Raw genomic sequence first — 19,603 nt, 5'->3', positions numbered from 1 at the left:
AGCCGGCGCCGCCAAGGACCGAAAACTTTAATGGGGATCAGGGCCCGGCCCGGGAGCCCCGGCGGGCACCGGCGCAGCAGCCACCACGACCGGGCAGCACCGGCCGCGGGGAGCGGAGCGCCGAGGAGGTGACGCCGGAGCCGGGCGCGCGGGCCGTGGCAGCAGCGGCGGCGCCCGAGACCGTCGGTCCAGGCTGCGGCCAACCAGCCCGGCCCCCCGGGCGAGTCCGAGCGCCGGGGGCCGCCGCGAGCCTCCGTCTCCGAGCCGCGACAGTCCGCCCGCGGAGACGGGGATGATGGGGGGGGGGGGGGGGGTTCAGGCCAGGAACACGACGAAGACGATGAAGAAGACGATGAGGACGAGGAAGATCTTGACCATCAGCCAACGGTTGGAGGTGACGGACTGGAAGTACTTGAGGATCTCGCCGTGGGCGGCCTCCACGTTGAGCTGCGCGTCCTCCACGCTGGCGTCGATCCTGGGGGCAGAGGCGGGCGCTGAGGGCGGGGAGCCCGGCGCGGGGTGAGGGGGGACACGGGGGCCGCTACCTCTGGATGGTCTCCTCCTGCTCCTTCACCATGTGCGCCAGCTGCTGGAAGATGGAGCCCAGCTCGACGATGGTGGACTCGATGTTCTGCATGGTGTCGGCCCGGCTCTGGATGTACGAATCCTGCGGGGCGGGAGAGGGTCGGGGGGCTGCGCGGTCGGCCCCCGGCGTCGCTGCCGCCCGTCCCCCGTCCCCCCACCTGCTCGTGGATGAGCTGCAGCTGCTGGCCGCTCCGCGCGTCCATGTCGATGGCGACGTCGGCGGCTCGCGGCGCCTCCTCCCGCAGCACCGCGGAGCCGCCTGCGGCAGAGCGCGGCCTGAGCGCGGAGACGGGGGGGCCGAGACCGCCCCGCACCGAACGTCCCCCCCCACCACCACCCCATCCCTCCGGGGTCCCCCCCCCCCGGCCCCGCCACGGCGAGCGCTCACCCAGGTTGCCGGCGGCGAGGGGCAGAGCGGAGACGGGGGCGCGGGAGAAGTGCTCGCGGCGGCTGCGCTGCTGCTTCAGGTTCTGGGGGGAGGCAATGGCGGGGTGAGAGCCGGCGCGGCGGCGGCGGGGGGGAAGGCGACGGCGCGGGGGCGAGCGCTTACCTCCGTCCTCACTTCCAGCACGGATTTGAAGTCGTTGGACATGGAGGCCAGCTTGGACTGCGGAGGGGAAGGGCGGCAGGGTGAGCGGCGGGGCGGAGGGAGCCGCCATCGCCGCCGCCGCCGCCGCCATCGCACCTGCAGCGACACCACCACCGTGTTGGAGTGAGTCCGCACGTGGCGCCCGCTCTGGCTGCCCTTGGCCCGCACCACGTCCTGCAGCTGCGCGATCTGCTTGTTGAGGCCGTTGATGTCCTGCGGGGCGGGGGGGGGGAAGGGGGGGGGCGTCAGCGCGTCCGTCCGTCCGTCCGTCCCCGCCGCCGCGTCCCCCGGCCCCCACCTGCTTGATGATGTAGGTGAGCTCCTCGATCTCCACCGCTTTGTCATCGAAGAGCGACTTGCGCTTGGCCACTGCGAGGCGGAGGGGGGTAGAGAAGGTGGGGGGGGTCGGGGGGGTGAGGGTCTTCGCCGTCGTGTCCCCCCCCACCCCGCGTTGCGCCCCCCCGGCCGCACTCACGGATCGTCAGCTTCTCCAGCTTGGCGAAGGTGTTGCTCAGGTCCTTGCCGATGCGCCTGCGGCGGGACGGGGGCGCCGTGAGAGCCGGGGATGGTGTGTGTGGGGGGGACACACGCGTGGGGGCCCCCCCCCAACTTCACCGCGACCCCCTCCCCACCCCGCCATCACTCACTTGGCCATGACGGCGAACTCGCTCCGCTGCCGCGCGGCGCTCAGCGCCGGTCTGCTGGGCTGCAGCCCGTTCTTGGGGGGGGGGGACGGATGCGGGGAAGGGGGGGGGGTGAGTGGGGGGGGCAGCGTGTGTCCCCCCCCCGTCCCCCCTCTCCGTTTTAGGACTCACCTGCCGGCTCTGCAGCGACTTGCAGGCGGAGAGGAACTCCTGGGTGCGGTCGCGGCAGGACATGGCGGCGGGGGGGGCGGCGGCGGTGACGGGGGGGCCGGCGGCGGAGGCGGGGGGCAGCGCCTGCGTCCGGGGGGGGCCCAGGTAGACGCCCTGCTCCGTGTTCCTAGAGCCGTGGCGGCGCCGCGCGTTCATCGGGGCTCATCACCTGCCGCCGGCCGGGCGTCAGCTGGGGGGCACCCGCTGCTGCCGGGGGGGGACCTCCGCGACCCCCCCCCCCACTCCCCTCCGTCAACACCTGCTGGGGACCCAGGCGTCCGGGGCCTCCTGCGGCCCGGGGACCCAGGCGTCCGGGAGCCCCTTGCTTCTCCTCCTTCTCCAACCTTCACTAACACCTTGGGGGGGACCCAGGTGTCCGGGACCCCATTGCCCCCCCACCCCCACCCCAATTCCCCTGAGAGGGACCCAGGCGTCCGGGGACACCCCCCCTCACCCTCCCCACACCCCTACGGTCCGCTGGGGACCCAGGTGTCCGGGAGCCCTCGCTCCCCTCCTCTCCCAGCCCTGCTGACACCCTGGGGGGGCCCAGGCGTCCGAGGGACCCAGGCGTCCGGGGGTTCCCCTCACAACCCCCTGCAGGGGCCCAGGCGTCCAAGGGACCCAGGCGTCCGGGGGTTCCCCTCACAACCCCCTGCAGGGGCCCAGGCGTCCGAGGGACCCAGGCGTCCGGGGGTTCCCCTCACAACCCCCTGCAGGGGCCCAGGCGTCCGAGGGACCCAGGCGTCCGGGGGTTCCCCTCACAACCCCCTGCAGGGGCCCAGGCGTCCGAGGGACCCAGGCGTCCGGGGGTTCCCCTCACAACCCCCTGCAGGGGCCCAGGTGTCCGAGGGACCCAGGTGAGTGGGGCTTCTCTCCCAACCCCCGGGAGGGGCCCAGGTGTCCGAGGCCACCGTTCCCCCCCTCACCCCCTCCCACCCGAGGACCCAGGTGTCCTGGACCCCACTGCCCCCCCCAACCCCTACTAACACCCTAGAGGGACCCAGGCGCCCGAGGGACCCAGGTGTCCTGCAGCCCACTGCCCCCCCCACGACCCCCAGGAGGGGCCCAGGCGTCCGAGGGACCCAGGTGTCCTGCAGCCCACTGCCCCACCCCCCCCCCACGACCCCCAGGAGGGGCCCAGGCGTCCGAGGGGCCCAGGTGTCCGGCACCACGCTGCCCCTCCCCCAAACCCCCGGGAGGGGCCCAGGCGTCCGAGGGACCGACGGCTCGGGGCGACCCCCCCCCCCCCCCCCCCAACGAGCGCGGCCGACCCGGAAGTGCTCGCGGCCCCGCCCCGCCCCCCCCGCGCTCACCGGGCCGCGGCTCGAGCGCGCGGCGCTGCTGCCCGGCACCCACCGGCCCGGCCCGACGTCACTGCCACGTCTCGCGCCGCGCGACGTCAGGCGCCGCGCGCGCGACGTCAGGCGCCCGCGCCTTAAAGGGGCGATGGCGGCGGGCGCGGGTGGGGCCCACCTGAGATACCACCCCCACCCGGGACACCCCCCCCACGCAAAATCGGGGACGCGGGACACGAGGGGCGACACGAGAGTCCTTTATGGGCCGGGGAAAGAGGCCGTTACGGGCCGGGGGGGCCCCGCGGCGGCGCCTCACGTCGTCGCCTTCCGCTTCTTGGATGGCGGCACCGTCTCCATGGCGGCCCAGAGCGCCTCGGCCTCGGCCTCCTCCTCCTCCTCCTCCGCCGCCGCCGCCGGGGCCGGGGCCGGGGCCTGGCGGGGACCGCGGGTGACGGGCGGCAAGGGGGACCCGCCCCCCCACTTCCCCCCGTGTCACCCGTGTCCTGCGTCCCCCGTGTCCCCCCGACATGTCCCCACGTCCCCCCGTGTCACCTCACATCCCCCGTGTCACCCGTGTCCTGCGTCCCCCATGTCCCCCCGACATGTCCCCACGTCCCCCCGTGTCCCCTCACATCCCCCGTGTCACCCGTGTCCTGCGTCCCCCCGTCCCAACATGTCCCCACGTCCCCCCGTGTCCCCTGTGTCACCCGTCGTGTCCCCCTGACATGTCCCCATGTCCCCCCGTGTCCCCTCACATCCCCCGTGTCACCCGTGTCCTGCGTCCCCCATGTCCCCCCGACATGTCCCCACGTCCCCCCGTGTCCCCTCACATCCCCCGTGTCACCCGTGTCCTGCGTCCCCCCGTCCCAACATGTCCCCACGTCCCCCCGTGTCCCCTGTGTCACCCGTCGTGTCCCCCTGACATGTCCCCATGTCCCCCCGTGTCCCCTCACATCCCCCGTGTCACCCGTGTCCTGCGTCCCCCATGTCCCCCCGACATGTCCCCACGTCCCCCCGTGTCCCCTCACATCCCCCGTGTCACCCGTGTCCTGCGTCCCCCCGTCCCAACATGTCCCCACGTCCCCCCGTGTCCCCTGTGTCACCCGTCGTGTCCCCCTGACATGTCCCCATGTCCCCCCGTGTCCCCTCACATCCCCCGTGTCACCCGTGTCCTGCGTCCCCCATGTCCCCCCGACATGTCCCCACGTCCCCCTGTGTCCCCTCACATCCCCCGTGTCACCCGTGTCCTGCGTCCCCCCGTCCCAACATGTCCCCACGTCCCCCCGTGTCCCCTGTGTCACCCGTCGTGTCCCCCTGACATGTCCCCATGTCCCCCCGTGTCCCCTCACATCTCCCGTGTCACCCGTGTCCTGCGTCCCCAATGTCCCCCTGACATGTCCCCACGTCCCCCCATGTCCCCTGTGTCACCCGTCGTGTCCCCCTGACATGTCCCCACCTCCCCCCGTGTCACCCGTGTCCTGAGTCCCCAATGTCCCAACATGTCCCCACGTCCCCCCGTGTCACCTCACATCCCCCGTGTCACCCGTGTCCTGAGCCCCCCCAATGTCCCCCTGACATGTCCCCATCTCCCCCCCAATGTCGTCCCATGTCCCCACGTCCCCCGTGTCCCCTCACATCTCCCGTGTCACCCGTGTCCTGCGTCCCCAATGTCCCCCCGACATGTCCCCACGTCCCCCCGTGTCCCCTGTGTCCTGCATCCCCCCGTCCCCCCAACATGTCCCCACGTCCCCCCGTGTCCCCTCACATCCCCCGTGTCACCCGTGTCCTGAGTCCCCCCAGCGTATCCCCCCAATGTCCCCCCATGTCCCCCAAAATGTCCCCTCACATCCCCCGTGTCCCCTGTGTCCTGCATCCCCCCGTCCCCCCAACATGTCCCCACGTCCCCCATGTCCCCTCACATCCCCCGTGTCACCCGTGTCCTGAGTCCCCCCAGCGTATCCCCCCAACATGTCCCCATGTCCCCCAAAATGTCCCCTCACATCCCCTGTGTCACCCGTGTCCTGTGTCCCCCCAACATGTCCCCCCACGTCCTGCGTCCCGCCATGTCCCGCCATGTGCCATGTCCCCTCAATGCATCCCATGTCCCCCTCAACACGTCCCCCATGTCCCATGTCCCTTCAACATGTCCCCCAATGCATCCTGTGTCCCCCATGTGTCCCAAGTCCCCCGTGTCCCAAGTCCCCAATGTGTCTTGTGTCCCGTGTCCCCCATGTCCTCCCATCCCAACATATCCCATGTCCCAATGCGTCTCGTGTCCCCCACATCTCCATGTCCCATGTCCCCCAATGTGTTCTCCCATGTCCCCTGCTCCCCCGATGTGTCCTGTGTCCCACCATGTCCCCCAATGCATCCCATCTCGTGTCCCCATGTCCCCCGTGTCCCAAGTCCCCCGTGTCCCATGTCCCCCCAATGCGTCCCACGTCCCTCAACATGTCCCCATGTCCCCCTGTGTCCCAAGTCCCCCATGCCCCATGTCCCCCCAATGCGTCCCACGTCCCTCAACATGTCCCCCCCATATCCCCCCGTGTCCCAAGTCCCCTGTGTCCCATGTCCCCCCAATGCGTCCCACGTCCCTCAACATGTCCCCATGTCCCCCTGTGTCCCAAGTCCCCCATGCCCCATGTCCCCCCAATGCGTCCCACGTCCCTCAACATGTCCCCCCCATATCCCCCCGTGTCCCAAGTCCCCTGTGTCCCATGTCCCCCCAATGCGTCCCACGTCCCTCAACATGTCCCCATGTCCCCCTGTGTCCCAAGTCCCCCATGCCCCATGTCCCCCCAATGTGTCCCACGTCCCTCAACACATCCCATGTCCCCATGTCCCCCCGTGTCCCCATGTCCCCCCATGCCCCATGTCCCCCCAATGCGTCCCACGTCCCTCAACACATCCCCCCATGTCCCACCGTGTCCCCAAGTCCCCCGTGTCCCAAGTCCCCCCAATGCGTCCCACATCCCTCAACATGTCCCCATGTCCCACCGTGTCCCCAAGTCCCCCGTGTCCCCAAGTCCCCCGTGTCCCAAGTCCCCCCAATGCGTCCCACATCCCTCAACATGTCCCCATGTCCCACCGTGTCCCCAAGTCCCCCGTGTCCCAAGTCCCCCCAATGCGTCCCACGTCCCTCAACACGTCCCCCCCGTGTCCCCCCCCCCCGGCGTCCCCGTTTCGCCCGCGTCCCCCGCGCCGGGCGCTCACCTCCCAGTCCTGGCGGCCGCTCAGCAGCAGGCAGGTGAGCCGGGACTTCAGGTAGACCTGGAGGGGGGACGGGGACGGGCTCAGGGCCGGGCCGGGGTTTTCGGGGGGGGGGGGACGGAGGGGACAGGCGCGCGCGGAGCCCCACCTTGTGCCGCGGCCGCCTGCAGCCCAGCTGGTGGACGCAGAGGAAGCGGTCGAGGCCGCAGGAGGCCACGAGGGGCAGGCTGGGGTGGCACTGGAGACCCCGCACGCCGCCCGCGACCCCCTTCAGGCACTGCAGCAGCCGCCCTGGGCGGGGAGGGGGGAACAGGGACAGCTGGGGTGAGGGGGGGGCCACCGGCCACCACCCCACCGCCGGGCCACCCCGCCGCCCCTCACCTTGGCGCAAGTCGATCACGGCCACGTCCCCCCGGGCGCTGCCCACCACCACCGAGCTGCGGGGCAGAGCAGTCAGGGTGGGCCCAGGCGTCCGGGCGTCCCCCCCCCCGCCACGAACCGGACTCACTTGGCCCCCGGCGCGAGGGAGAGGGCGGTCAGCGGGTACTCGCCGAAGGTCGTCTCCAGCACGGGCCGCCGCTGCGGGGAGCTGGGGTCGTAGACGCGCACCTGGGGAGGCAGCAGGGTCCGGCGCCGGCCCAAACCGGCCCCCAAAAGCGCCCCCCACCCCAAAAGGGCCCCCCTTCCCCCAAAAACCGGTCCGTGCCCCCCGACCTGGTGGTGCCCGGTGCACGTCACGATCTTGTCGGAGCTGGGCAGGAACTGGAGGTCGCGGTCCCAGACGGGGACGCGGAGGTTGAGCCAGTCGTTCCTCACCTGCGGGGCGGTGAGTGGGGGGGGGGGACGTTTGTGGGGGGACATTTGGGGGGGGACATTCGCGGGGGGACATGCGCAGGGGGACGTTCGCGGGGGGGACGTTTGCGGGGGGACGTTCGCGGGGGGACGTTCGCGGGGGGACACACGGGGGGCTGCAGCCGGCGCGTGGCCACCCCCGACGCTCGCAGGGACGCCGGGACACTCGCGGGGACGTTTGTGGGGGGACACTTGCAGGGACATCGGCCCACGGCCGCCCCCGAGGCTCATGGGGACATGGGGACGCCCGAGGGGGCACTTGGGAGGAAATGGGGGGGGACGCTCATGAGGACACGCAGGGACGCGGAGGACACTCGTGGGGACGTGGGGGGACACTCGTGGGGATGGGCAGGGACACAGGGGACACTCCAGGGGACACGCAGGGACACAGGGGACACAGGGGGATGCTCATGGGGATATGGGGGGACACTCGGGATGCACAGGGACATGGGGGACACTCGTGGGGATGTGCAGGGACATGGGGAAACTCACGGGGTCACGGGGGGACACTCGGGGACGTTCATGGGGAGGCAGGGGGACAGGGGCAGGGCCACAGCGGGCGCACGGCCACCGCCGACGCTCGCGGGGACGCTCAGGGACACGGGGGGGACACTCATGCGGAGGCGGGGGGACACTCATGGGGATGCAGGGGGACACGGGCAGGGCCACAGCGGGCACAGGGCCACCACCGATGCTCACGGGGACGTGGGGACACTCAGGGACACAGGGGTCACTCGTGTGGATGCGGGGGGACAGGGGCAGGGCCACAGCGGGCGCAGGACCACCGCCGACGCTCGCGGGGACGCTCAGGGACATGGAGGGACACTCATGGGGAGGCAGGGGGAGACTGGCAGGGCCACAGCGGGCGCAGGGCCACCACCGACGCTCGCGGGGACGCTCAGGGACGCAGGGGGGACACTCAGGGACACGGCGGGGGGTGACACTCACGTTCTTGGCGCGGAAGACGGGCTCGCCCGGGCGCTGCAGGTCCCACACCTTGAGGCCGTTGTCCCGGCCGCCGGTGGCGACGCGCTGGGGTCGAGCCGGGTCCTGGCGCATGCGGCACAGCCCGGCGCCCGCCCGCAGCTCCAGCTGCGCCCGGGGCCGCCGGGGACGTCACCGAGCGGCGGGGACAGCCCCGGCCGTCCCCGCCGCCGTCCCCCTCTTCCCCTCACCGCCGCCGTCCCCGCACTCACGTCGCCGCCGCCGCCGTCGCCCCACACCTTGAGCAGCCCCGACTCCACGCAGGTGATGAGGGCGCTGCCGGCACGGGAGAGAAGCCGCCGTCGGGAAGGGAGCGGTGGCGGCGGAGGGGACACACGAGCCACCGTCCCCGTCCCCCCCCCTCCGTCCCCGCGGCGGCTCCTACCTGCCGTGAACCGCCAGGCCGCAGAAGGGGCCGTCGCCGCCGGGGCAGAGCCGCGTCTCTGTGAATTTCCCCTTCTCGGTGCTGAAGAGCTTCACGCTCCGGTCCAGGCAGCCCACCAGCACCTGGGGGGCGGCAGCGGTGGTGTCAGGGCCCAGGTGTCCCCAATGTGTGTCCCCCCCCCCGCCCCCGCCACTGCCGTCGGGCCCAGGCGTCCCCGGCCCCTCACCTCGGACTCGGCGGCGTCGCCCCAGCACAGCGCGGAGACGCCCTGGGCCCGGCTCAGCGTCCCGGCGCTCGTGTAGTTCGTGGCCTCTCTGCGCTGCAGGTTCACGCCTGGGTGGGGGGGGACGGGATGGGATTGGGGGGGGCCCTGGGGGATCCTGTGCCCCCTCCCCAACCTGCGCAACGGGAGAGGATCGGCCCCCCCCCCTCGCTCGCCTCCCTCAGCCCCTTGTAACAGCCCCTTTGGGACAGGAGACCCCCCAGGACTAGGCCCCCCCCCCCCAGGACTGAGAACGCCCAGGACAGGGGCCCCCCTGGGGCAGGAGCCCTCCCCGGGGCAGGAGCCCCCCAAGACCGAGACCTGCCAGGACAAGAGCCCCCCTGGGACAGGGGTCCTCTCGGGACAGGAGTCCACCAAGACTGAGACCTCCCCCCGGGAAAGGAGCCCCCCCAAAGACCGAGACCCCCCAGGATAGGAAGCACCCCAGGACCGAGACCTGATGGGACAGGAGACCCCCAGGAGGACTGGGACCCTCCAGGACAGGAGCCCCCTCAGGACAAGAGACCTCCAGGACCAAGACCCTCCCGAGACAGGAGCCCCCCAGGACCAGGACCCCCCGGGACTGGGACCCCCCCTGGGACAGGAGCCCCCCCCATGACAGGGGTCCCCCAAAACCAGGACCCTCCAGGACAGGAGCCCCCCAAGATCAGGACCCTCCAGGACAGGAGCCCCCCCAGGACCGGGACTCCCCCGGGACAGGAGCCCCCCCGGGACCGGGACCCCCCCTGGGACAGGAGCCCCCTCAGGACAGGGGTCCCCCAGGACCGGGACCCCCCTGGGACAGAAGCCCCCCAAGGCCCCCCGGGACCGGGACCCCCCTGGGACAGGAGCCTCCCCAGCACAGGGGTCCCCCAAGACCGGGACCCCCCAGGACAGGGGCTCCCCCTAAGACTGGGACCCTCCAGGACAGGAGCCCCCCGGGACCGGGACCCCCCAGGCACGGCAGCCTCCGGTGCGCCCCCCCCGCCCCGCTCCCACCTTTGAGGGCGCCGGTCTCGGCCCCGACCCACACGTGGCTCCAGCGCGCCGGGGACGCCATTTCGCGCGGTCCGGCGCTCCCCGCGCTCCGGCTCGGCCCGCCGCCCGCGCCGCCGCCGTTCCGCTTCCGGGCGCCGCCCTCGGCCGGACCGCTCAGAGCGACGGACCGCCCGGAAGCGCCTAGGGGGAGGGCGGAGGGTGCAGCGGTGAACGCGCTCCGCGCAGCAACGTTCCGCGGCTCAAACGGTCCTACCCCCCCCCCCCCGGCGACAGGGATCACTGCAGCAGGCCCCCCCCCCCCCCCCCGGGGGCTCCGCCGGAGCTTTTATCCCCCTCCCCAGTGCTGAGGACTCCCCCCCCGCCCCCAAACGGAAGCCCCCTCCAGCCCATCCCCATCCAGGCAGACACAGCAACCAGATCCACATGCTGGAGCAAGGAACCCCCCCCCCCCCCCAAACCAGCTCAGATCAAGGCAGCAGTGCTCAAAAAAAAGGTTTTTATTGAGGTGAGCAAGAGAGCAAGGGCTCCAAAAAGGGTTTTTTATTGAGGTGAGTGGGCAGGGAGGGCTCGTGAGGAGAGCGGTGTGGGGCAGGACACAGCAGCAGGGCCTGGAGGAGCTCCGGGGCGCTCGTTCCCCTGCTGGACTCGACACTGCGGGCAGGACAAGGCAGTTATTTATCTTTAAAAAAAAAAAACCCTCCCCCTCTCCTCCCTCACCCCCAAAGAGCCCCCTCCCCACCCAGCCGGCACCTCAGGGGGAACCACTCAGTCACAGGCATCAGACTGGGGCGGTATCGTCTCATCCTCGGCCGGCCGGAGCAGTGGGGAGCCCCACTCCACACCCGCACTCACCAGCTGCCGCCATCCTGGGCCCCTCCAGCAACCTGCGGAGAAAGCACAGAGCCCATCAGAGCTGCCCCGCTGCCGCCCCTCACTCCCTCCACTCCCAGCCCAGCAGTTTTTCAGCTGTTCAGGTGTTTTCAGGCAGGTCAAAGTGAGCTAGTTTTGCCTCATCATGAAAACTGCAGGAACCAAACTGGTGGCCCTCGAGCGAGGCGCTCCCCCACCAGCCCCTTTCCCTCATTGCTGCTGGCACATGTAGCACGTACCTCAGGCAGACGTTATCCGCTGCATCTGCTTGGGGGTCTTCAGAGCTTCACCGGACACCCCCAGCCACCAGTGTCCGTCCTGCAGCGAGAGGAGAGCAGGAACATGAGCTGCCCTGACCCCAGGCGCTCCCGGAGCGGCAGCTGCCACGCTGAAGCCAAGCCCGCCCCCAGCAGCGCGTCAGAGTCCGAATCCTCAACATCAGCCTTCAGCCGAACGAGATTCCAGAGTTGGCTCATCACAGCAGCAGGGACAGGCAGTCGCGGGGTCTGAACCCCGCTCGCGCCGCAGCACTGGCCTCCCAACAGGCGGGGACAGTCCAGCCCGACCCGCTCCTGCACCGCGGGAGAACTCACCTGCACGGCTGCGCTCGGGCCGGCTGCAGTCCGAATCCGGCTTCAGGCTCCTGCAAGACAGAGTATGCGTCAGAGCTAGCGCCTCGGAGCCGAAAACTGCCCCAGCACCTGCCCCAGGCCCACGTCCCCTCAGACAGTTCCTCGCCGAACAAGCTGTCCTCCTTTCCGGCTGCCGGCACCAGTGGGTTCAACCTTTGCAGGTTCTGGTGCCAGAACAGGCAGTAAGACGCGTGAGGTTTTCCTCATCAGGGCAGAGGCCGATTAAAAACCGCTGCAACAGGAGGTTGGGGAAAACTCACCGCGTCCTAGCACTGCCAGCACCGGGGCTGCGGAGAGAAGGAGGTGGTCAGCGAGGGCGGCGGCAGCACACACGCGCCGGGCTGGGCCGCCGCGGTCCGATCAGGGCTTTGGTAACTCAGACCTGCCATGAGACTTGTGTCGTCCAGCTCGCAGCGTCATCCCTTCGGACCGCTCCGCGCCCGCCGAAACCGCCCTCCACTTGGGGCCTAGCCCCTTCCACCCACCCCGGAGCAGCTCTTTGGGGAAAAGGGGGGCATTTACCTGAGGCAGCGCATCCTGCTCCCGAGGTATCAACCTGCGGAGAGGAGCCAACTGGTGAGACAGGCCTTGGGGAGCAGAGCGCCTCCAGAGCCCCCAAAATACCCCTCCAAAGCCCATTTCAGAGATTACGCAGCTCAAGGACTAACAGACACCCAGCATCAAGGTGCAGACCAGCCCTCCCCTTTACCCACCTGCAGAGGGAGACATCCAGGTCGCTCCCAGAGGCTTCAGGCACAACACTGAAACAAATGGTGAATATTAACAGCAATTCTTCTGCCTGAAGCCCTACACGACCCGCTCCCCATGAGGCTGCCTGCGCTCCACAGTTCTCAGGAGAAAAGCTGGCATCACAGACACTCAGCCATATGCTTGTCTGTTTTTATTCATCACTGAACAGCAAGAGAGCAGCTGCGCCCTAAAAGCCCATAGCGAGTTCACATCCCTCCATGACCAAGCCAGGACTCAGCTTCCACTAGAGCATCAGTATCAGACAACCCCCATCACCTTCCCCGCAAGGGCTGGGGCTTGTGCAAGCGCTCCTCCAGCGAGATCAAGATTCCCCCTCAGCGCAAGCTTGCCCACTCTTCTAGCTTGGGACAATAAGGTTGTGACAACAATGCTTGTTCCTACTTGGGGAAAAATGCTATCCCCCTACCCTCAAAAGTCATCTGTTTTGTCATGAAAGACAAAAAAGCTTAGATGCTTACCTGTAAAGCAACCATGGATGCACATGGCTGACCTTAAAAGATAAAGAATCAGTCACTCAACTGTACTTTGCGCTTCATGAGTGCAACATACCCAACACCCCAACCCAAGGTCACGCCCGAAACACGTGCTCTTCTTTGTCTACGGGCAGTCGAGCCTGGGCCTGGAAATCAGTGCCACTCAGAACATCAAAAAGGGTTTCTCCACTCAGCCATCAGAAAGAGAGAGTTCAGTGGTTTCATCTTTGCAGCACATCAGCCCCCACCCCAGCAGCATGACAGCTGTCCTGCCGAAATGGAGAACACAAGGACTCCGCAACCAGGAAGAGTGGCAAGACCACGTTAAGCTCACAATTTCACCACCAGGAGAAACAGCACCCAGGCTCTCCTGGACAACTCACCTCTGAAAGGGGATTACCCTAGAGATCCAAAAACCTGCAGAAGAAAGAACCGCGATGTTAGACATACAGAACAAACACACGTGACACCCCTTCAGCAAGCCGTGGGTAGGAACCACAGCCTCTCCCCAGCGAGGGAACAAGGCTGGGGCAGGCCTGCTCTTCTCAGAGACACTAAGGGTCTTCACACAGCAGTCAGTTCAGGTCTGTGAGTAAACTCATCACAGAACAGCCCCCCACGCCACAGCCCTGCATCTCCCTCAGAGCTGGGGCTGCAGTCTAGTCCCTACCCCAAGGGGCTGCACAACGCAACGGCACGAAGCCCCGCTAGGGCCACTCCCTCCCCAGCAGGGAAAAAGCAGCTCCCTGACAGAGAGCAGGGTGCGTATAGACGCACAAAATGGCCGCCAACCCCCAAGCGCTGCTCTCGCCGCCGTACGACCCGGAGCGCGACTACACAGCCGCAGGAAAAAAAAGGAAGAGTCAAGAGGATAGGATCATCACGCCCAAAGCGGCCACCAGGGCAGCCCCAACGGCAAACAGCACCCAGACACGCTCACCTCCCCCAGCGCAGTAGCAACGACGAAATGGCCGACAGTGCCCCGGCTGCGCTCTTAAATACACCGCCGCCCCGGGGCACGCTGGGAGGCAGAGATGCGCGTGCGCACTACGGCCATGCCTCGATGCGCATGCGCGGAACTGAGTCCAGTCGCTCGGGAGGCAAGGGGGAGAAGTCGCGCAGGCGCAGTGAGAGGGAAGGCGCGCGGCGCCCCCCCACCTCGGCGACCGTTGGGGAATGGGCGGGAAAGGAGTCGCGCAGGCGCAGTAAGGGGGAAAGCGCGCGGCGCCCCCCGCCGGCGACCGTTGGGGAAGCGGCGTCGCGCCGCTGTGCTGAGGCGCTGCCGCAGCCCTCCGGCCTTTCCGTCCTCCTCTTACCCTGGCAGCGGAGGAGCCTCGGCGACGTATTTCTTGTAAAAACGGCAGTTAGTTCCTTCGCCCGCGGATTTTTACCTCACGGATTGAAAAATCATGGGAGGTTAGAGCTAAAAGGAGAGGAAAAGACAGGCGCTCAGCTGGCCTCACAGGGCCGTTTCTGAGGCGCGGGCTGTGCTGAGAGCAGAGCGCACGCGGCAGAGCAGAGTAGAGCCGGGAAGACGAAGCCACGACAGGTATGCCCCTTTCGTATCCCTATCACAGAAATCACATAGTTGGCCCGGGACTGCCAAGTCTCTGCTCTTCCTCGGGGTTACACGCTGTTCTGAAACTACTTGCTCGTTCCCTAGTGTAAAAACCGATAGTTGAATACTGATAGGACGCTGACGCAACGCGAGGAGAATATAAACCGGGCCAAGTGGGCGGGTCGGGGCCGGGCGGCCAGTCGGTGGGCGGGGCTATGCAAATTAGGAAGCCGCAGGGGCCTTCGGGAGGCTCCGTCGGGCCCGGAACGGCGCCGCTCGGGGGTCCCGCGGCGGGGCGGACCGGGTCGGGCGGCTGCGAGGACTCCGGGGGAGCCGGGAGAGGCGGGTCGGGTCGGGGGGGTGGTCGGGGCGGCGGGGTCCGTGGGTTGTGCGGTGGCGGGCGTCGGAGAGGGCGGGGGTGCGCCGGGGAGGGGGCATCGCTTCTCGGCCTTTTGGCTAAGATCAAGTGTAGTATCTGTTCTTATCAGTTTAATATCTGATACGTCCTCGATGAGAGGACTTTATATTAAACGGATTTTTGGGCGCGGGAGTTGGACCCGGAGCTTGCTCCCTCCGCTCCGCGCATCGTCCCGGTATTGCAGTGCCTCCGGGAACGGTGCACCTCCTGCGGGAGGAGCTGGTGCTGGTGAAAGAGAGAGCTGAGGCGTGGGGGTGTCTGGGGTGGGCGGCAGCGGGGCTGTGCCGGGGCGGTTGCGTCTCGGGGCTGGGGGCGGCGGTGGTGCCGGGGCCGGGGGCGGGGCTTTGGGGCGGTGCCGCGGTGTCGGGGCGGCGGTAGGTGCCGGCGGCGGGAGAGGGAGCCGGTGCGGGCGGGGAGCGGGGCCGGGGCGGCGGCGGCGGGACTCGGTCGGGGCGGTGGCGACTACGAGGGGTCCGGGCGGGCTCGGGGGCGGGGCGTAAGCAAAGGAGGTGCGGGGAGGCCGGTCGGGACGGGCCCGGTGGCCGGCGGGGGCGGGGCTATGCAGATGAGGTGCGAGACGTGCCAATGCGCGCGGGGAGCGGGTCAGGCGTGGGGCGGGGCCGATGCAAATCGAGAGGGAGGGAGGGAGGGAGGGAAGAGGAAGGGCGGTGCGAGCGCGAAAAGGGGCGTGTTCATGCAAACGAGGTGCCGCGGGGGCCTTCGGGAGGCTCCGTCCGGGCCGGAACGGCGCCGCTCGGGGGTCCCGCGGCGGGGCGGACCGGGTCGGGCGGCTGCGAGGACTCCGGGGGAGCCGGGAGAGGCGGGTCGGGTCGGGGGGGTGGTCGGGGCGGCGGGGTCCGTGGGTTGTGCGGTGGCGGGCGTCGGAGAGGGCGGGGGTGCGTGGGGGAGGGGGCATCGCTTCTCGGCCTTTTGGCTAAGATCAAGTGTAGTATCTGTTCTTATCAGTTTAATATCTGATACGTCCTCGATGAGAGGACTTTATATTAAACGGATTTTTGGGCGCGGGAGTTGGACCCGGAGCTTGCTCCCTCCGCTCCGCGCATCGTCCCGGTATTGCAGTGCCTCCGGGAACGGTGCACCTCCTGCGGGAGGAGCTGGTGCTGGTGAAAGAGAGAGCTGAGGCGTGGGGGTGTCGGGGGCGGGCGGCAGCGGGGCTGTGCCGGGGCGGTTGCGTCTCGGGGCTGGGGGCGGGCGGTGGTGTCGGGGCCGGGTGCGGGGCTGGGGCGGCGGCAGGTGCCGCCGGGGCTGCGCGCGGGCGCTGCGGGGTCCCTGGCGGGTCGGCGGGCGGCTGCCGGCGGCGGGAGAGGGAAGCTGCCGGCTCGGCGGACACGCGGCATCCCGAGAGGAGAGCGCGGAGCGGAGCGGAGCGGCCGCGGCTGCCGGGCGGAGCCGGGTCTCGGCGGGGGTCTCGGCGGGAGCCGGGCGCGGTGCGTGTGTGTGTTGGGGGGGGCGGGGGGCGTATGCAAATGAGGCCTGGGGCGGGAAAGAGGAGGCGGGGTGCATGCTAATAGCAAGGGCGGGACGTATGCAAACGAGTCGCGGACGGAGCCGCAGGGGCCTTCGGGAGGCGTCGGCGGGCCCGGAACGGCGCCGCTCGGGGGTCCCGCGGAGGGGCGGACCGGGTCGGGCGGCTGCGAGGACTCGGGGGGAGCCGGGAGAGGCGGGTCGGGTCGGGGGGGGTGGTCGGGGCGGTGGCGACTACGAGGGGTCCGGGCGGGCTCGGGGGCGGGGCGTATGCAAAGGAGGTGCGGGTAGGCCGGTCGGGAGGGGCCCGATGGGTGGCAGGGGGCGGAGCTATGCAGATAAGGGCGGGATGTGCCAATGGGCGCGGGGAGCGGGTCAGGCGTGGGGCGGGGCGGATATGAATCGCAGCGGCGAGTGAGGAGAAGGGCGGAGCGGATGCAAATCGGGAGCGAGGGGAGCCAATCGGAGAGGAGTATGTAAATCGGGGCGGTGAGCGGGCGGGGCGAGAGGCCGGGCGGATGGAAATCGGTGCCGAGGCGTCTGCAAATCGGGCGGGCGGGAGGGAGGGAAGAGGAGGGCGGGGCGAGCGCGGAATAGGGCGTGTTCATGCAAACGAGGTGCCGCGCGGGGACTGCCGGGAGGCTTCACCGGGCCCGGAACGGCGCCGTGCGGGCCGGTACCGGGCGCGGAGCTGGCTGGGCCGGGTCGGGCCGGGCGGGGATGGGTGCGGGAGAAGACAGGAGGGGCGGGGAGCGGCGGGGAGGGGGCGTCCGTGACCTCGGGGAGGGCGCCGGGCGGGGAGGGCGGGGGTGCGCCGGGGAGGGGGCATCGCTTCTCGGCCTTTTGGCTAAGATCAAGTGTAGTATCTGTTCTTATCAGTTTAATATCTGATACGTCCTCGATGAGAGGACTTTATATTAAACGGATTTTTGGGCGCGGGAGTTGGACCCGGAGCTTGCTCCCTCCGCTCCGCGCATCGTCCCGGTATTGCAGTGCCTCCGGGAACGGTGCACCTCCTGCGGGAGGAGCTGGTGCTGGTGAAAGAGAGAGCTGAGGCGTGGGGGTGTCTGGGGCGGGCGGCAGCGGGGGCTGTGCCGGGGCGGTTGTGTCTCTGGGCAGCGGCGGGGGCTTTCTTCCCCCCCCCGATCCCGGTTATCTGCTTCTGGCAGCCCCGGCCCCGGGTGTCCAGCCCTGCACACTCGGCGTCAACTGTCACCTGTAACCCCTGATACCGATACCACACGGGCCAAGTCCTGCACTTTGGGTAACTAGCCAACACCTTGTGTGCAGCTCTCAGCTCCCACCCTTTTCCCTGGGCCCAGCCCCAGGTGCTGCTGCAGCAGCGCAGCTCAGCACATGCCAGCACAGCTGCGCTGATGCAGCAGGACATTGGGCAGGATTACAAACTGCCGGATACAGGCACGAGCTCACCTGCTGGAAAGTCTTGTCTTTAATAACAAAGTTCAGTCCAAAAAAAAAAAAGGAAAAGGTGCCAGGGCAGCAGGCTGCAAGATATTCGGCAGGAGGACAAAGGCAAAGAGCGGAGGGAGAGCAACCGAGAGCGAGCACGTGGGAGAGAAAGAGAGAGAGAGAGAGATGGTTCCCCATCCTCAACGGCTTTACCTCGGTGCTTGCTGCCCTGGCACGTTCGTAGGCACTTAGAGGTGCCGCCCCGGGACGGCGCGCAGGGGCCATCCCGCTGGCCCTGGCGCTGGAGGCTGCCCGAGGACTCCCGTAGCAGCGCTAGTCTTGGCACGCGTCTGCAGAGCCAGCAGCAAGGCGCCGCGTTCACGCCCTCTGCCTCGCGCTCCCTAACTCCCCGCCCGGCAGCCCCTTCCTTCACGGCCTCGCTGGGCGTCCCCCGAAGATGGCTTCCGTCTCGGCGCTCCACTCGGGGTCGCTCCGCTGCAGCAGCGCGAAGGGGGCCGCCCTCCGCCGCTGCGCCACCAGCAGGGCCAGCAGCAGGCACCACAGGAAGACGTTCACCCAGGCCGACGCCTGCGCAGCGGGGCAGGGAGGTGGGCGTGAGCCGGGGGCCGCGTCCACCGCCGCGCCTGTCCCCGCGCCCCGTGCCTAGGACGGGGATAGTCCCCCTCCCCATTCCCCCCCACCACCACCGGCATCGAGGACCCGGCCAGCGAGCAGGCACCCGCCGCGGGGTGGGTGGGGGGTTTGGCCCTCTGCTCACCTGGGCGCTGTAGAGGTTGCTGTAGAAGCGGGTGGCGTCGTAGGACGGCCACGGTTTGCCCTGCGCCGCCCGGCAGCTGCGGGGAGAGCAGGCGTGAGCCGCGGCCGGCGGGACGACCTGGGCGCGCGCCGAGCGGCAAGGGGCCCGACGGAGCGCCGGAGGGAGGCGATCCCGGCCGGAGCAGCGCCTCCGGGCACAGCGCGGCTACCTGGCCAGGCCCGCGGCCTGCGTGACGGAGGCGCACAGCGTGTCCATGCCCACGCGGAGGACGCAGGCGGAGACGAGCAGGAAGAAGAGGATGACGGCGGCAACGGCCAGGGCGATGCTGAGCCACGTGCGATCCCTGCGGGAGGAGCGTGAGCCGCGGCCGGCAGCAGCGCCCGGGACCCCCGCGCCCGCCCGGCGGCCGCTCACCAGTGGCTCTCGCCCACGCAGCAGCTGTAGATGCCGTAGAGCAGCGCCGAGAAGCAGTACAGGGCCACCAAGACGGAGACGGCCGAGACGAAGTAGCAGAGGGAAACGTGGCTGAAGGACTTGAGCGTCAGCGCCGTCCCGTTCCAGCTCGCGGCCCCGTAGAGGACGCAGCGGCCCCCGAACGCTCCCTGCGGAGCGAGAGCCGTCGCAGCGAGGCCGGGGGACGCCGGGGCGCTGCGGGAGCCCGTGCCGAGCCCCCCAGCTCGGCGTGGCTCCAGTCGCCCGGGAGGAGGCGCGTCCGGCACGAGCGCTGCACGGAGCAGGAAGCCCCAAACCGCCGGAGCGCTCCTGCCTCAGCCGACTCCTGCGCTCACATGACACGGCCGAGCCGGGGCCGGGCCGGGCCGGAAGGGGCTCCGGCGCCCCAGCGCCGCCACGGCCGCCTGCCCTCCCTCCTTCCCCACCGCCGCAACCGGGGCCCCGCGCCGGAGCGGGACAGAGCAGCGCGAGCCGCCCCAGGGGGCCCGGAGAGGGGCCGGGGGAAGGCGCCAGGCCGGGGGCCGCCTGCACCGTCGCTCCGCTCTCCCCCCCCCCTTCCCCGCCACTGCCCCGTACCTGCGTGACGGTCAGGGCGGCCGCGCTGACGATCCCGCAGAGGAAGGCGGCACCGTTCAGCGCCAGCTCCGCCAGCTGCAGCGCCGACACCGCCATCTTCCCACCCGCGGGCCGCCGGGCTGGGCCCTCCCCTCCCTCCGCCCCACCCCTGCTCCGGCGCCGCC

General features: G+C 69.7%; 3 protein-coding genes and 7 non-coding genes across 13 annotated transcripts in view; 3 read left to right on the top strand and 7 right to left on the bottom strand.

Moving 5' to 3' along the window:
- Positions 1-314: 314 nt before the first annotated feature.
- STX5 (syntaxin 5) lies at positions 315-3,437 on the bottom strand. Its single transcript, XM_068923632.1, has 11 exons — positions 3,342-3,437; positions 1,990-2,197; positions 1,822-1,892; positions 1,650-1,705; positions 1,473-1,543; positions 1,271-1,387; positions 1,136-1,192; positions 974-1,055; positions 744-844; positions 546-667; positions 315-475 (listed from the first exon to the last, which is right to left on the bottom strand). Exons 2-11 carry the CDS (start codon positions 2,182-2,184, stop codon positions 316-318), a joined length of 1,032 nt encoding a protein of 343 aa, XP_068779733.1. The 5' UTR covers positions 2,185-2,197; positions 3,342-3,437; the 3' UTR covers position 315.
- Positions 3,438-3,565: 128 nt separating this feature from the next.
- The window catches only part of LOC138063726 (speckle targeted PIP5K1A-regulated poly(A) polymerase-like), a 28,914-nt gene continuing 12,876 nt past the window's right edge, over positions 3,566-19,603 (bottom strand). For 3 of the 4 annotated variants that reach the window (XM_068923617.1, XM_068923620.1, XM_068923619.1), the window contains 7 exons: positions 8,334-8,477; positions 7,248-7,349; positions 7,042-7,142; positions 6,915-6,970; positions 6,682-6,824; positions 6,537-6,593; positions 3,566-3,755 (listed from right to left, as the gene is read on the bottom strand). In XM_068923617.1, the coding sequence (XP_068779718.1) occupies positions 3,636-3,755; positions 6,537-6,593; positions 6,682-6,824; positions 6,915-6,970; positions 7,042-7,142; positions 7,248-7,349; positions 8,334-8,477 (723 nt within the window). In that variant the 3' untranslated portion in view covers positions 3,566-3,635. The remainder of the gene's footprint in view (positions 3,756-6,536; positions 6,594-6,681; positions 6,825-6,914; positions 6,971-7,041; positions 7,143-7,247; positions 7,350-8,333; positions 8,478-19,603) is intronic. The other variant, XM_068923618.1, reaches the window with a different exon arrangement.
- Positions 10,761-10,829, bottom strand: LOC138063793 (small nucleolar RNA SNORD31). The gene has a single exon (XR_011137161.1). It is a non-coding gene; the product is annotated as a small nucleolar RNA SNORD31 (small nucleolar RNA).
- Positions 11,603-11,729, bottom strand: LOC138063794 (small nucleolar RNA SNORD22). Its single transcript, XR_011137162.1, has one exon. It is a non-coding gene; the product is annotated as a small nucleolar RNA SNORD22 (small nucleolar RNA).
- LOC138063791 (small nucleolar RNA SNORD27) lies at positions 12,365-12,434 on the bottom strand. The gene has a single exon (XR_011137159.1). It is a non-coding gene; the product is annotated as a small nucleolar RNA SNORD27 (small nucleolar RNA).
- LOC138063792 (small nucleolar RNA SNORD26) lies at positions 12,920-12,994 on the bottom strand. The gene has a single exon (XR_011137160.1). It is a non-coding gene; the product is annotated as a small nucleolar RNA SNORD26 (small nucleolar RNA).
- On the top strand, positions 14,756-14,946 carry LOC138063799 (U2 spliceosomal RNA). The gene has a single exon (XR_011137167.1). It is a non-coding gene; the product is annotated as a U2 spliceosomal RNA (small nuclear RNA).
- Positions 15,652-15,842, top strand: LOC138063798 (U2 spliceosomal RNA). Its single transcript, XR_011137166.1, has one exon. It is a non-coding gene; the product is annotated as a U2 spliceosomal RNA (small nuclear RNA).
- On the top strand, positions 17,050-17,240 carry LOC138063797 (U2 spliceosomal RNA). The gene has a single exon (XR_011137165.1). It is a non-coding gene; the product is annotated as a U2 spliceosomal RNA (small nuclear RNA).
- On the bottom strand, positions 17,653-19,583 carry TMEM179B (transmembrane protein 179B). Its single transcript, XM_068923581.1, has 5 exons — positions 19,440-19,583; positions 18,825-19,012; positions 18,619-18,753; positions 18,411-18,486; positions 17,653-18,220 (listed from the first exon to the last, which is right to left on the bottom strand). Exons 1-5 carry the CDS (start codon positions 19,533-19,535, stop codon positions 18,062-18,064), a joined length of 654 nt encoding a protein of 217 aa, XP_068779682.1. The 5' UTR covers positions 19,536-19,583; the 3' UTR covers positions 17,653-18,061.

Source organism: Struthio camelus, chromosome 35 (genome assembly GCF_040807025.1).
Source record: "Struthio camelus isolate bStrCam1 chromosome 35, bStrCam1.hap1, whole genome shotgun sequence".
Lineage (NCBI taxonomy): Eukaryota > Metazoa > Chordata > Aves > Struthioniformes > Struthionidae > Struthio > Struthio camelus.
This window is presented reverse-complemented; position numbering and strand designations above follow the sequence as displayed.

What these genes read in the sequence shown, in the direction of transcription:
- TMEM179B (XM_068923581.1), bottom strand. Translation starts at nt 19,535, where the DNA reads ATGGCGGTGTCGGCGCTGCAGCTGGCGGAGCTGGCGCTGAACGGTGCC. An exon ending in CCGCCCTGACCGTCACGCAG is followed by an intron (nt 19,013 to 19,439) that starts GTACGGGGCAGT and finishes CTCGCTCCGCAG; the next exon opens with GGAGCGTTCGGGGGCCGCTG. An exon ending in TGCGTGGGCGAGAGCCACTG is followed by an intron (nt 18,754 to 18,824) that starts GTGAGCGGCCGC and finishes CTCCTCCCGCAG; the next exon opens with GGATCGCACGTGGCTCAGCA.
- STX5 (XM_068923632.1), bottom strand. Translation starts at nt 2,184, where the DNA reads ATGAACGCGCGGCGCCGCCACGGCTCTAGGAACACGGAGCAGGGCGTC. An exon ending in AGTCGCTGCAGAGCCGGCAG is followed by an intron (nt 1,893 to 1,989) that starts GTGAGTCCTAAA and finishes CCCCCCCCCAAG; the next exon opens with AACGGGCTGCAGCCCAGCAG. An exon ending in GAGTTCGCCGTCATGGCCAA is followed by an intron (nt 1,706 to 1,821) that starts GTGAGTGATGGC and finishes GTCCCGCCGCAG; the next exon opens with GCGCATCGGCAAGGACCTGA.